The sequence below is a fragment of the Telopea speciosissima genome, chromosome 8, assembly GCF_018873765.1.
Source record: "Telopea speciosissima isolate NSW1024214 ecotype Mountain lineage chromosome 8, Tspe_v1, whole genome shotgun sequence".
Taxonomy (NCBI): Eukaryota; Viridiplantae; Streptophyta; class Magnoliopsida; order Proteales; family Proteaceae; genus Telopea; species Telopea speciosissima.
In genome coordinates, this window is record NC_057923.1 from 26,202,474 (window position 1) to 26,218,814 (window position 16,341).

General features: G+C 38.6%; 1 protein-coding gene across 1 annotated transcript; it reads right to left on the reverse strand.

The window, feature by feature from the left end:
* Window positions 1-805: 805 nt before the first annotated feature.
* On the reverse strand, window positions 806-8,435 carry LOC122672595 (protein argonaute PNH1-like). The gene is made up of 22 exons (XM_043870054.1): window positions 7,922-8,435; window positions 7,631-7,839; window positions 7,345-7,491; window positions 7,096-7,229; window positions 6,882-6,991; window positions 5,955-6,061; window positions 5,701-5,839; window positions 5,495-5,611; window positions 4,982-5,089; window positions 4,796-4,867; window positions 4,560-4,682; window positions 4,160-4,319; window positions 3,899-4,020; window positions 3,631-3,768; window positions 3,406-3,548; window positions 2,593-2,655; window positions 2,377-2,440; window positions 2,165-2,300; window positions 1,998-2,071; window positions 1,795-1,889; window positions 1,690-1,721; window positions 806-1,128 (listed from the first exon to the last, which is right to left on the reverse strand). Exons 1-22 carry the CDS (start codon window positions 8,273-8,275, stop codon window positions 959-961), a joined length of 2,817 nt encoding a protein of 938 aa, XP_043725989.1. The 5' UTR covers window positions 8,276-8,435; the 3' UTR covers window positions 806-958.
* Between the last annotated feature and the right edge of the window lie 7,906 nt (window positions 8,436-16,341).

Below are 16,341 nucleotides of genomic sequence, written 5' to 3' on the forward strand. Positions count from 1 at the left end.
TTGAACTGATTTAATATTCACCCCATCAATACTGGCACAGTCCGAGACCTCTCTGAGACAGAAGATTACCACCTGGGAAGGTGCTCTTCTCAAATTTTCATCTCTCCCTTGTTACGCTCCAACCATATTTGTTTTTTTTTTTTTTAATATTTTTTTATGGTCTCCAATTCGAGTCATCTTTACGTCAGTTAAATACGCTGTTGTTCAACAATTCCAAAGTCTTAAAAAATGACAAAAAAAAACAAGGAACGTGTTTTAAACATTTAAAACGGGAATGCTAGCTGTCTTGCGTCTATGAGTTGTCTGTGGTATCTGATTTAGATTGGCTGATGATGGAAATCAAATACATGAGAAGTCCTCTGTCTTGATCACTCTAATTTAATAGAACAGTCTAAACTTTGTGTTAAAATACTAATGAAGTACAAGAACTCCATTAGGTAGTGGGAGTCCAATCTGACAGCTGATGCTAAAATGGCAGACATTTCACCCTAAGTTGACAACAAGGTCAACTCTCATAATCCAAATTGATGCTATAATTGAATATGGCAAATCCTAATTCTTAAACTTTAACTTATAGCTCAAGTTTATAAACATATCTCTCAATTTTTGAATAGAAAGTACAGAATTACCATAAAAATGTGCAACAACACAGGAATGACCATTTGTTTGGTTAGAGTATTTGTGGGTTCTAATCAGCTTCGAGTAAGGTAATTGCAAAACTGACAAAAATTACGCAAGATTAGTGTTTGTTGTAAATAAAACACCACCTAATTTTCAGAAAATGCACCCAATATTTCACAACTGAAAATAGAGCCACCAAAGAAAAAAACTGATATTTCTCCAAAATATTGCTAGAACATTAGTATTTGACATTTAATTCTGGAGCACAACTGAAAAAACCTCTCTACAATATAAACACCATATCCATGTACAATGATTCTTTAACCCTTTTTATCTCCTAACAGTAGAACATTACCTTTTTCACCCTTTCTTTCAGTGCAGGTAGAGGTCGGACACGAGAACCATTTGATGAGTTCTTGCTTCGTGTTGCAGGGTTCTCAGGCACCCCTGGTTCCATGTAAAATCGAGCTCGAAATGCAGCCAGATGAGCATAGTAAGCAGGAGGAACTAGTCATGTTGATTGCATTACAAAAAAAAATAAAAAAAATCAATTAGATACATCAAATCAGTATAATTGGAGTGAACTCAAACTGTGGCTTGACATGATTGGGTGATAAAATCATTTACAGGTAGACATTAAGTGTGCAATTTAAACCGAGGGAAAATAGTTTTTATCCCAGTCAAAAGCTCTTTCATGGATGGGCCACTCCAAGCTAGGTCGAGTGCATCAAGGGCATTGGGTAACCAAGCGCTATAATACAAATTTGGGAAAAAGATCTCTGTCCGGAAGTGTGGCCTACGCCATTACTCCCATGAGTCTATCTCTCTCCTTCCCATGTGAAAAGACACCTCTGCCACCTTGTTTTAAGGAAGAGAGAGATAGACTCATGGGAGTGCTGGCGTAGGCCACACTCCCGTACAGAAAACTGCTTCCCTACAAATTTACTCAGCTCTACTAACAGAAGGTCTAGATAAAAAGCAATAAAGAATAAGAACCATTTCAACATGTACAAAGCTTGTTAAAATAGTTGAGGTGTAATTGTAGAAATATAGGATTCACACACTTACCCACTGAAACAGATCGCGTGCATCGAGCATACCTGCAACACACTCAACTAGATGAGGATGACTAATGATTACACATAATCAGAAGAGATATGATCCAGGACTTACGTATAACATAGATTGTTGGTAAGTGATTGAATTTCATCTGCAGTGAAATTGTTTTCATCCCAGAGGACATGATAATGAGCTGGTCGACTTGTTCCCTGCCAAATGCCATAATATCATGCAGAGATTATTCAACATAAACAGATTCACAGCTATCTAACCCAAACAAGATATTTCCAAGCCTGTTTTCCCAAGAGAGAGACTACCTGGATTCCAGCATGACTGCAGAGGTAGAAGTCGAATTCAGTAGGATGACAGATCTTGGTGTCCACCACAGTGCCTGAACAGTGGAACTTCAGACAAAATAACTATCTAATAATTTTAAAAAATTACTGAGGGAATCCTTGAAGGAACCAAAAACAGATAAAATTACCAGGTAGGATGTTTCCACTCTTATCAATGCTACTTTTATCCTTGTGGTTGTTGGCAAACAATCTCGTATGATGACGTTTTTGGACCACCACAAAGGTTACCCGAGGCTGGTAATTTGGCTCCAAGGATGCACAAGCCTAAAGCAGAATAATATACAACCATTGGAATAATCATCCTTGGATTAATGACAGGCAGATTCGGTACTCAGCTTACCTTTCTGATAGCATCTAATTCATACAGCAGAACCTGATAAAATTGCCCTTCACTGACACCATCTCTGCGAGTAAAAAAAACACCAAATATTGGAACAAAATTAAAATTACACTGAAATTTAGCTTCACTTTAAGCAAGGCTGGTCACAAATACTAATTCCCCAAAAAATCACAAAAAGTAAATACAAGGGAACAATTACATATCAGATAAAAATACCTGTAAAATATTATTCTCAATGGCTTCTGTCCAGTTGCCTTCCTAAAGGAAATTAAAAGCTCCCTGCAATAGCATGGAATCAGTCAAATTTCAACAGGTATGATGCAGGCTTTCCACAGCAATTTTTTCTTTAAAATAAAAAATTGTCTAATTTTCCTCATTCCAAACCAGTTTATGCTTCAATCTACATTCTCAAGTGATAATGACAACCAACACAAAAAATGCATGGGTTATGGTGTTTATAGAACTCACTTTGACGACAAACTCAGCAACCACAATTGAGTTGATCAAATATTAGTACTAAAATAGGAATGTCCTACTTAGAAGGAAACTTTCAGACTTGGGAGAAAGACAGAAGCTGCAGTAGTCATATTGACTGACCAGTTATGACAGCTGGCCAGTCAAATGAGCAGGGAACTAATTATAAGAATTAATGATAAAGAAAACTTCAATATATTGACCTTCAATAACTGAATGAAAAGAAAGTTGAGTCTGACTTTGTGAAAGTCTAATGAAGTCATCAACAAGCAAGACAATTTTCAGGTTACTGTAAACTGTATCACCTCAACACAACCTTTTTTCCAGTGCTGTAAGGACTGTCAGACCAATTTATTAAAAAAAAAAAAAAAGTGATTAAGAAAACACAAGTGCCTGCTACATGGAGACAAGCTTGAATAGAGAAAACTTTGGAGAGAAATAATTAAATCTGAGGCCTGCAGCTATTGATGATCCCCTCAACAGGTAACAGGGGTAATAAAAATACACAATAAAGGTAACCATTACATATCATGGACAAAGGATGTATATATGCACCTGATCATGCCCCCACTAACTGTACCCCGATGAGGATCATGCCAGGTTTTGAACAAGTCCTGAATAAGCTCTTGCCTGTGAGCCTGAGCACACACCAACCCAGCATATTTTGTAACTTCAGGCCAATCTTGGGAAGCTACAACCTGTATTCATAAACCATCAGTATGGACTACATATTTGTCCCACTAGTACCACTCGAGTAAAAATAATAAATTATGTCATTACAGCAGCAATAGATGGACTAGAGTCCTCCCCAGTCTCCGGATGAGTTACATCAGCTCCAAATATTATTGTGGGAATGTCACTAACCAAAGGAATTCTCCAACTCAAAGCATCTAAAAGTACCGTATTTCTTCCCCCCATCTGTAAAGAAAACAAGAGGGGGAAAAAAGAAAAGTAAAATTTGAGTAACTAAATGGAACATTTAAATGGGAGGGGAGGGGGGGAGTAGGGAAAACAGAGAAATAGAAAAATCATTTCTGTAAGCATATACCTTGACATTAATTTTAAGTGACACATTTGCCAGGTACTGTTTGCTAATCTTGAAAACATGTTTTGTTAGACAGCACTGGGATATCAACCCCAAATCCGTTTCACAAATTCTCTTTAAATCACCTGACCGCTTGAAACATTAGTTCTTCTATAGAAGATGGACAACAGAATTTCTGAAGGTACCAGAGAACTAGATCTTAATCAAGAAACAGAAAAGAAAACCAGAGTAATAGCCAAAATTTCACAGGATACAGCCACATACCATACAGAGAACCATTGTTGTCTGGGAGAATAGCAATAAGTAGCTCCAACTCTTTCCCCTTGAGTTTGTTCAGTGATGTGCTATATACATATTTGAGTGCTTTCTCCACTTGATCTGGCCTTGCTGAGTGTATTGGAATAACAGATTCATGATTGAATTCCTACAGCAAAAGATCATAAGCATCAAGATCCATCAGTTATCTAGTCAAGCAATAGATTCCACATGCTCAGGAGACTTCAATATCTCTAAGGGTGCAAATTTTAGAGATGACCCTGACCATGAGAAAAAAACTCAGTGCATCATGACCTGCTGAAGATTAGAAGAACACTGATCATGAGAAATGACCTAGTGCAACAAGACCTGCTAAAGATTAGAAGACCATACGATGATGAAAATTTACCATGCCAGAGACTTGACACATCTGAGCAAGTTCCTGACAAAAAGTACGAACAGTGCTTTCTTGAACGCTTCTTGAGAAGTTGATACAAGCCCAGTAATTTACGGTACTCCCATTTATCATTTTCTGCATCAAAGCAAAATATCATTTTGTGGCAGATTATAGTCATCCTCATTTCATAACTACGGTGACAAAAAGAATCGTAAAATTGATGTTTTTATCTGTAGAAAGTGAAGTACCTTATTCATCATATTCCACTGACCAACCTGAGGCAAACAATCTTTTTCTTTCCCAGTATCATGATATTTCAGCTGAAGGGGGGGGGGGGGGGAGGAGATACATGAACAAGATGTAATCAGTTAGCACATCAAGTCATGTCAGTAAATAATACAATGCAAGGGAACTAATGTCAATTTGCACATTACCCATGGTGCAGGGAGGACCCGAGCTTCAACAGATGTAAGCTTGTCAGTGATAGATATACCAAATTCCTTTGCGTAAGGATCTTGATCATACTCATTTTGATGAAATGTCTGTTGAACAATAGAAAAGAACTAATGTGAATGCCTTCTTGTTCAAATAGTAAAACTATCATGGAAATTTATAATTTCCTTGATTCAATATTAAAATAAAATCAGTAATTACTTCCAATACAAGATTTCATCCATAATCTGCATATTGCATTCGCAAAAAACCCAATTAACTGACGGCACCTCATGGTGCAACAAGGTCATCTGAAGAAATACTGACAAGCTGACTTCAAAACATAATGTGTCATGTTTTATACTTTTTTAAACTTGCTTGAAAAGAGAAAAGATTTTTCCAGTTAAAGTTTTTCATTGTGTCAAGTTCTACACTTGTTTTAACTTGCTTGAAGCAAGAGAGTCTCTCCACTTAAAAGATTCTATCTTGGTTCAAGGGTAGAGAGTGGGGTAGACCTGCAAAATGTCCATTTCTTTCTCCCGTGGTCTCTGGCAGGTAACTTTTAGCAAGGACGTTATCTGCTTTTCATTCAAGCTCTTTGTGCATCTTTGTCCCTCAACAATTTTGCAAGCCTGAAATATCATGAACAATGGCAAAGTTAATCTGAGAAACAAAGTAATAATTTCTTATGAACAAAAGACACAGTAAGCATGAGTTGCACCTCCATTGGCAAATAATTTGCTTTTTTCTGGTTTCCTACTTGAAGGCAAGGAAGATGGGAATGCTGAATGGTAAATCCATACATCTCCTGAAAGTATTCGACGACTGATTTCATGTTCTTTTGTTCATCCACTGGGAAACTGTTGGTGAAATGGAGGAAGGAGATAAAGAATTAGAAGCAACTGTTATAATGGTTTTAAAGTTTTTTTTTTAGATAAAGAGAGAAAAATTTTATTAAAAAAAATTATATGATACATTAGTTCTCTTGTAGGCTGTGATGTTAATCCTGAAATCCGGTATTTTCGTCGTACATTTCCTCGGTGAGTAATCTCAACTTTGACTCCTCTGAGGGCTTTCTTAACCTGCTCAATATTAGTCAAAATAGTCATTACTTTACTAGGTTTTATATCGATTCCAGGAAGAAACTTTAATCTAAAAAGACAATGAAATCAATTCAGATAACAGTCAAACAAAGCAAATACTTGGGGTTAGCACGCTCAATCTGAGAAACCATTTCAAATATGCACAACACAACTTCATAGCTATCTCTATATATAGTACATACTCATCAATAGCCCATTATATCCTCAGCAAATATAGGACCAGCTCAGTTGACCAATCAATGAACTGCATGCACAATACTTTTTTATTTTTTATTTATTGGTATTCCATAAATTGAATACTGAAATAGTACAACTTATGGTTCCTAAACTGTCGAGCCTTTGAGCCACTTCCTGGAAAGCACACACACCCAGAAATCATATTTGATCATGCATTCAGCATATATCCTCTAAAGAACTAGAACTCTGAACCTAAGCACAACCCTGGCAGTTAGATGTTCTTGGTTGAGTTTGAGTTCCAGAGGGAATGTATATGCACTACCAGCTGACTGGTTGAGACCAATCAACAAACAGATAATGAATAGGGCAGTTATATGTACACAGCAAGTGTTCTGGTCAGAGCCCTTATTTCAACATGACACAACTTCAAAATATAGGCCCAATAAACAAATCTGAAGCCCCCAAGTATTAGGGATAAAAAAGACCTCTTCTTTCCACCATATTAAATAAAGATGGAATGTGCAGCAAATTGAAATTGATATGGATACAAGATGGTTTACAATTAGGTTCTGCTCGTATGCATTCATTGTTATGTCTCCTCAATACTTATATGTGACTATACCTTAATGCGATCAGAATCAGATAATGGTCTTGACAAAACATCTTTGCCCAAAACTTGACCTACAAAATCTATCACTGGGAGTGGTTCAATGAACGCAGTTGTGGACATGTCTGAAAAATGAGATCCACAAAAAAATTAGTACATTGGAGGGGACTAATAAAGCATCATTTCACTTACACAACTGAAAAAAAAAATGAAATGCAAGACTAGATACCAATATTAAGGGACAATCCCATCTGCGTTGGTCTTATACTCTGGTAGAAACCACACCAAGATTCTAACCCACCACCCAGCTGCTGTGGTTTTCTAATATCAGGGGAATAAAATGATCTCCCTATTGATATGTACCTAATGACATATTGGCAAGAGAAAATAGAGATATCATATGGGATTTCACTTTTTAACGCATTTGGTATCAAAGGAGGTAGAAGAAAATGGGAGAAAACAGTGAAGGCTAATTCACCTTTGGCTAGACAATTCCCTCAAGACAATGTCAAGAATCTGTAGAGTTTCTTGAGGAGCATCAACTTGCTTTCCAGCAAGAAATTGGCGTAACTGGTGCATATCTGCTCGAGCTGCAAATTTGATTGCCACTTTAAATTCTTGATCCCTGATAAAAGTATGTTACATGGAATGTAAGAAATTATGAAAGAAGTAACATCCAAATAATCTATAATTCAAAACAATTGCAAATAAACCAAGAAACACTTGGACAATGATCTGATATATAGTAAGAACAATGATAATACCTGGTAATGCCCAGACCCTCATCTTCACTAACTACTTTTATTTTGAACTCTTTTGAGGTAAAAGGGAGCGACCCAGCTGTATAAAGATTCTTCCTCCCATCATAAGCAGGCAGCCTCATACCCAATTCAGTCTCTCTGTGAAGCTTCACTAACTGAGACATAATTGCTCTGTTCATGCGACGGGAAACCACCTCAGGAGTTATTGTCACCTGAAGAGAAACAATGTGTTAATTATTGTATTCATATACTTCCATCAATAAAAATTGTAAAGATAATATAAAAATAGCTTACATCGTACTGATTTAGGTCCTTGTCTGGCAACTCCGCAAGGAAATGGTTTGCTTTAACAATGCATTTAGTACCCAATTGACCAAAGCCAGGTCGGCGTTGGAACATCTCACCTTTGGCCAAAACTTGGGATCCCATATCAAGATCAAGCTCAGCTTGCTTTACCCCCTGAACTTGCACACCTTTTCCTCTTCCTCTAACTCTTCTCCTACCAAAACTCTTCTGTGGATTTTGAAAGCAAACAATACAGTTCTCTAACGACTGGGAAGCCGGCTTCTGCTGATTCATGGAGTTCTGAAGAGGTTTCCTTGAAACCAAATGTCTCTCTTGGGGGTCCTTCATCTGTACGTGAGGCATCTCAAAAAGGAAAACTAAGGAGAAACCTTTGAGGAAATTCTTCTATGAGCCAAATAGCTTCATTAGTGCTTGAAAATAGAATGTTAGAAGTAGCTCAAATGCATATTTTCAAAGTCTTCCCTGTATCATCAAATGGTTGCTGCAGTATCAACGCTTCTTGCTATGAAAAAATGCAGCAGAGAAACGTATTACTGACTAATATTTGTTCTATAAAACAACCCATTTATATCTTCATTGAATGGCATTTAATCATCAGTTCTTACATGCGCAGCGAGGTAGATAGAACTAAAAATTGAAATTAGAGAGAGAAAAGGAGAAGGCAGGTGCTTGCATAGATGATAAGAGTGACAATTTTCACGATTCCTCTGCGAATCCAAGAGAATATCGGGTTTCTCAGAGTTGTTTTTCCCTTCAAAATATTGGTCAGAAAGAAGGTGGTCGTGGCTGCAAGAGCCGAAGCACCAAAATGAATAATTAGGCAAATTTGGATTCTCCTTTTTTTTTAAAAAAAATCCTTTATATATGCTCTTTTTTTTTTTTTTCCTCATTACGAAGAAAAGCAGATGTTCTTCACATATGGAGAAGGCAACTTAAAAGGGGACAAAGTGTCGCAAATGTTTTATCGGGATATGTAGAGTTGTAGACGGAACGTTCCCGGTGTAATTGGTCATTTGGTCCGCAGGATCAGAAACACTCCACCTTGTCTTTGCCTCCATCAATGTTTAAGGGATAATCATGGTTCCAAGTATCGGTAGGGTGATATGTACCGGTTTTGCTAATAATCGATACCATGTCAATACCGTATCGATAGCACAGTACGGACAAGAGGTAAAATAATCAAAAAAATCTTTTTTTTAGGAGATTCAAGGGTAATTTGGTCTGATACAGCTGATCTAGATTGATACTGTATTGATATCGTATCGATTTTATAGGTTATCAAAATCCATTCTGATACCATGCACTAAAACCATGGGGACAACCGAATCAAACCAGGTATGTAGATTGTAAAGACCATAAGATTATATTATATAATATTAAAAAGAGAAAAAATGTTATCTGGTCTATGCGGTTCATTTTGGGGAAAATGACTAGTGCACCCCACCCCCTCAGCGGTCATTTTGGGGAATCTCGTTTGTTTTTTTTTTGTTATCAGTATGATGGAATCTCCCATCGACATGTACTACTATGCTAGGGTACACACGCCGGAGTTGGTAGTACATCATTTTAGCAGCAAAGAGAAGTAGTTCATCATTTTAACGGTAAAGTAAAGTTGTAATTAGCCAAGAATGGTGAAGACTCGAATCAATTAACAAAGCAGAGAATCTACAGGTTTGGCCCATTTTAGGAAGAAGCTTTGGCAGCGCTGCTTCAAAAATTGAGTCCGTAGTTTTCCTTGTTCTCTATTATCCAGACAACGATGTCAGTGTCTGTGTACTACTAGGTTTTTTTTTTTTTTTGTGGGGAAGACTGTGTATAACTAGTTAATACCTACTTCTTTAATTAGGGCCGGAGGAAATTTTTTTTTTCCCCAAAAACAAAACACAGGTGAATTTACCTATTTACTCAATATCATAGAAAACAAAGAAACAAAAGGATCGAAAGAGACTACAGAATGAAGACCAAGGATCTTACCAAAAAAATTAATAAAATGATTACCAAGGTTAGGTTCGTAATCAAGGTATTGGACTCGGGAGCTGTCAAAATCCGCTTCAATTGGTAAAAATACAAAAATCTAGGTTTTATTAGATGGATCAAAAATTAATTAATAAAACACTAAAATCCATTACCTGTAAAAAATGATTAAAAAATAACTCAAAATCACCAAAATATCAATCAAAAACCCAAAAGGAAGAAGTTGACAAGTAATGTATGGGATCGGCTGATCCAATCAAGTTGACCAATCCAGGAATACTTTGTTGGATCGGCCTCGGCCAAATTCCGATCCGATGCCTCAATGAAGACTACCAAAACCCAAAAGGGCCAGGGTTCTTGAAGTTGATTATGTTCCAAAACACCTCTTTTTGTCAGGCTGATGATGCTATAGTACACTGGGCTCCATCAACTCTAGCTTTTACTCCTAATAGGAGTGGAAGCGAATTAGTAAGGCCAAATGCCGAAGGATGCCAATGGAGGGTCCGGCTCCTGTCCAATGAGCTCGCTGTCCAAAGAGTGCCCAATGTACATCCGAGGGCTGGGCTGGCTGAAAAACATCTCCGAGCATGAGCCAGGATGTGTGTCAGCCAGCCCACTACCCCAGCCATCGGATGCCTCAGTGGGCGGATTCCTCATTGGAGAGGGAACCCAACACGCTAATGGACCGTTCGGCCGGAGCTTGTAGCCTGCAGGAACCAAACCGATAGACCTCACCGCAGTACCTCTTAGTGATACTAATGGCCGGGTATCACTGGCACACTGAACTGGTCCGTTCTGTGGACCTGACCTTAGTAGGGACTAAAAATACTCAAAAGCTAACCCACCCAAGTCTGCAATAAAGTTATGATAATTCCATCAACTAGTCATACTTTAATGACAAAAATAAAGAATATTAATTTGGGAACAGTTATAACAACAAACAAGATTTTGAACCTCCTAAATCAAGTAAATGCCGATGGGGATTTTCGAAAATATTTATTGCCTTAGACTGTTCACACACTCAGTGTATATACGATATACACTCTTGTGAAACTTCAAAACCATGCAATGATGATTCAGTTTCAGATCAGTAAAGGCTAGTTCAGATCACACATCGTGAAACTCAAGCAACATCCATGCACTCCTCTTCAGAGAAAATGCCGAAAACAGAAGCACAAAGCAATAAGAAAAGCATGAACAAAAAGGAAGGCAAATGGCAAATGGTCCTCATCTTACTGATCTTCCAACAACCCTATCACGTGTGTGTAATCAATGCACACGAGAATATCCATTCTTCCACCTTCCCCTTTGAAAACGATATGGCTTGGAAGGAAAACGCCAAAAACTTTAAAACAGCTAGGCCGAGCAATCATGAGAGAGAGAGAGAGAGAGAGAGAGAGAGACAGAGGGAGGGGGACTGTATATGAATGTATGTGGATGAACAATTGCTCAAAAATAGGAAAAAAGAACTACAGTTACGACTAAAGAGGAGAGGACGAGAGGGTGAAACAAACCTTTTGCTTTACGCTTTCCTTATTAGAGCGGCTAGCTAGTGCTGCAGCTGTACATTTAACGCCACTGCGTCTCTCTCTCTCTCTCTTTCTTTCTCGCTCGCTCGCTGTTCAAGAAGAAATCTCCGACTTAAATGCCTATTTCAGCCTTCTACCAAACACAAAGTCCGGCTTGCCGATTTGCAGAGCTCTGCAACATTAAAACCGAGGATTAAAAGAAAAGCTAGTAGTAAAGTTTACTTAAACTCTTCTGCAAAGAACGCAAAATCTTCTCTTGTTTCAAGAGTATATCTGTCAGATCTTCACTGAAAAACGGCTACAACTCAGAAAAAAATCTTCGAGATCTGATACTTGTATGTGATGGACAACACTGGAAACAACACCGGAACGGCTTCTGCGGGGATTGGTTTCACTAATTACGTATTTAAAAGCAAAGATGCATTTACAGCTATGAAGTGAAAGGTCAACTTCAAGCATAGATCTCTCATTTGGTGCCGGGTTGGGGGAGAAGGGTTGGAGGCTGAACCTACGAGGGTTTCAACATGAAAAAAAAAATATCAAATGTAAGTAAATATACAAACGAACCTCCGGTTTCACCAAAGATCATAAAACAGAACAAGTGATAGAGATCGAACTTCAAGTGTTTTAATGGTGGTGTTAATAGCAACAGGACCTTAAGCAAGCATTTATCTCAAAGCAAAGCACAAAAAAGCAGAGAAACAGTTTCAGATAAAAGGAATATGGGGAGTAGCGAGTGGTTTATATGAATCTATAACTTATTCTAATGTTATTTTCGATCTAGAAACAACTGTATAAAATAAAACGGAAGCTTTATGAAAAGGAGCTTTAAACAGTAAGTTTTGAGATGAAGCTTTAAGGGACGCGAAGCGTGCGCTCATTGAGAAAGCCAAACTTTCAGACAGAGAGAGAGAAAGAGAGAATAGTTTTAAATTACAAACAAACAAATAAACAAATAGATAAAGCTCAGATTCCATACGGAACACAGTCTCTGCAACTCTTTCAGTGCGTTTCCTTCCTCTTGCTTACTAGGTCTGAAGCTTGAGCTTTCATTTCCTGTACACAATGAGAGGACAAAAAAGTACAGTAGAGAACAGCAGGAGAGAGATCGTGTCCCAAAATGTGAGGCTTCTGGGGAAAATGTGATCGGATTTGGAAATCACGACGGAAAAACCCGGCGAGAGGAGAGGAGCGCAACGAACGAGGTGCGAAGAGAGGGAAGGAATACCAGAGAATGTCAGAGAGAGAAAGCATCGAAAGCAGACATGAGTCCACTTTGAAAAAGGCATGGTGGCTGCTGGCATCACCCTCGAGGTTTTTATATGTGCGTTGGACGACGATGTCCTTTTTTGCGGACATGTTCTGGTAGAACTCAGAACACCCTAGAGTTACCTAAACTCTGGTTTTAGACCGCTCGATGTTATATACTTTTTTACAAATCTCCAAAAAAGGAAAAATTCTAAACGAATGGTCTGTGTTTTGCTAAGAGACCGTACAGAATATTGTAATTGAATCAAGCCTCGTATTGTGGAATCCAAAAGTCAGCGAGACGGATTGATGGCTGTGTTTAAGTGTAATTGCTTTTTCGTATTCATTTGGACGGTCACAGAGTCTCTCAGGGCATCTCCTGATCTACTATGGAATTCTACAGAGCAGGAAAAAACCAAAATGACGGCATGAAACATTGAAACCCTATGAACCGTGGATATTTATCCTCTATAAATCCCTGTTCGGCAGAGTTCCTGTGGTTCCCTAACAAGGGAGCCCAATGGCTCTTTTTTTCGGTAAAAAGATTTTATTAGTGGAAGAACAATGTTCCCGAAGAGTCAGCAAACAACAACAAAGGAGAGATACAGCGAGAGGGACTAAAATACCATACAAGAGAATCCTCAACATTAGCACCTAGAGAGATTAAGCAGTCTGCCACAGAGTTGCCTTCTCTTAACGTATGCCTGAAGTGAATGTCGTCAAAACATTGAGCGAGACGGGAACAATCATCCAGGACAGATGCAACTCTCAGAGGGACACCTTGTTAAGAATGTTGACCACCAACAAGTTGTCGCTTTCAACGATCAGCTTCATAACGTTCAAAGAAATGGCAGTGAGAAGTGCCTGACGAACTGCCATTGCTTCTGAAACAAAGTCGAGTTCCAACCAACCCCGATCGCAAAACCACAGACAAAAGCACCATCAGAACTTCGACAAATTCCTCCAATACGTGCTGCTCCTAGATTACCTCTGCTAGCCCCATCCACATTAAATTTAAAATATGTTGGAGGTGGGGAAACCAGTGAACAAATCTAGTGTTCTGAGGCTGGGAAGGACTTGTTGGCAGAAAGTCCTTAGCATTCTTGATTGCTTTTAAGATAATGTCTTCGTTCTTGAAACTCTGCTGTCTAAAAATTAAGTCCCAATATGCAGTCCATATGTTTCAAATGATGTTGCAGACAAAGCTAATTTTGATATTATCGTCTTTGCAATCCCGCTTTGAGGTCATGATCAAGTGAGCAATGGTGGTGGAGAAGTTCTGGTTGGTGAAACAATGATCGAGCCTGGCTTGTTGCCACAGAAGTCTAATGATTGAACAATCCAAGAAGAGATGATTTGGTGACTAGTTCTGCTGTTGGCAAATAGGACACATCAGGTTCAAGTTGAGACCTTTTGCATTGAGGAGATCAAGCAAAGGCACTCTTTGATGAAGGATCTTCCAAAGAAGATGCTGGATCTTGGGAGCCCTAGGAAGATGCCAAATTTTGAGCCAAACCGGATTATGAGTTAATTGAAACCTAGTGATAGCGATGCTATAAGTAGAAACAACCAAAAACTGGCCGGAGGACGTAGGCACCCAAATGATTTATCTTCTATAGGGAAAATGGGGATGGGGATGGAGATAATATTAAAGGCGATGTCTGGAGGCCACCACAAGAAGATCAAGTCACAATTCCAAGATTTGGATGAGGCATCAATGAAGAAATCTATTGTAAGTGGAGCATTCCTGGGAAGGGGAAAGGTGCAAAAGATGGAGGGTAATTGGGAATCCAAAAATCAAACCAAGGATTAATCGATGTCCCATTTCCAACTCTAAAGAAAATACACTTTCGCAAAAGGTCTCTTGAAGAGCAAATAGATTTCCAACCTCACGACGCAGATGTGGGGCATTGGGCTTGAAGGAAGGAGGTGTTGGGGAAGTACTTTTGTTTCATAATGACCACCCAAAGAGAATTGGAACCGTTGAGAAGTTCCCATCCCTTCTTAGTAAGGAGGGCTTGATTCAAGTGGACTGAGAGTTTCATATTCAAACCTCCAAACCTCTTAGGGAGACAAATAGAATTCCAAGAGATTGTGGGAACCAGCTTGCTAGGACCATTAGACCAGAAAAAATCTCAACTGATTGAGTCCAATGATTTGTGAACTGAAGAAGGGGCTTAAAACAAGACATGACATAAAGGGGCATAGATGGGAGAGAAGATTGCATTAGGACAAGTTTACTTGCCGGATTGAGGAATTGGGTTTTCCAATGTTGTAGCTTTTTAGAGACTCTAGTAATAAGATTGGAGCAATGACTTTTTGAAAGCTTACCGCTTACATAAGGAATACCCAAGTATGAGTCAAGTGAGGCAATGGGTATGATCAGAAAAAATTCTCTCAATTGCCTCTTGAAAGAAGAATAGACATTAGGGTAGAATTGGGCTCTAGTCTTGTTGATGTTGATAGCTTGCCCAGAATATCTATAGTAAGTTTGAAGGACATCATTCAAAGCTCGGGCTTCATTCATAGATGCTTCCCCAAAAATGATCAGGTCATCAGCAAATGCCATATGAGAAATGCTCTCACCGTTTATACTAATTCTAAGACCATGAATTTGCTTCTGCTCCATTGCGACTGCGAGCTTGGTGGAAAGGACCTCAGCGCACAGAACAAAAAGATAAGAAAAAAGGGGATCTCCTTGTCTTAGACATTTGGTAGGTCGAAAAAAAGGAAGTGGGGAACTATTGAGTAAGATACACAATTGTGTATTCTCTATACAAAACATGACTTTCTGAACCTAGGAGTTATCGAATCCATAGCTCAAAAGGACACTACAAAGAAAGTTCCATTCAATCCTGTCATAAGCTTTATTCATATCAATCTTGAGCGAAAAGAAGCCTCTCTTTCCCCTACGAGTGCTCTTGATTTTTTGGAGCAGCTCATGACAAATCATAATGTTATCTTGAATATGCCTGCCCTTAATGAAACCATTTTGGTTGAAGAAAATGATACGGTTCAAAAGCAGCCTGAGTCTATTCACCAAAATCCTGGAGATAATCTTATAAGCAAAGTTGCAAAGACTTATTGGTCGATACTCTAAAATGGAAGAAGGGTGATCCACCTTGGGAATGATAGCAATATAAGTCCGGTTCAGTTGGAGACTAAAGGCCCCTGTTTGAAAGAAATTCTTGACGCAGGAAGTGACTTCACCTCCAATTATAAACCAAGCTTTATGATAGAACATTCCCGAAAACCCACCAGGGCTGAGTGCTTTATAAGAGGGCATTGCCATAACAGTAGAGAAGATTTCCTCACTGGTAACATCTCTCAGAAGTCTAGCATTATCATTCGAGTTGATTCTACCTCTAATGTGTTCAAGATAATTGACGTCCAGCTGTGGGCTAGAGGTGGAATAGAGGTTCCTGTAAAACTCTGTGATTGTCATACCCATGTCAGCCTCAGTAATGAGAGTTAATCCATTAGAATTGATGAATCTTATGGAATTCCTTGCTCTCCTCTTCGTAGTGGAAATGTGAAAAAAATCTAGAATTCTGATCCCCAAATTTGATCCAGTCCGCCCTGGATTTTTGTTGCCATAGGATCTCCTCTTGGTGAGCCAATCTTTTTATTGTTGCTTGAATATGTTTCTCCTCCAAG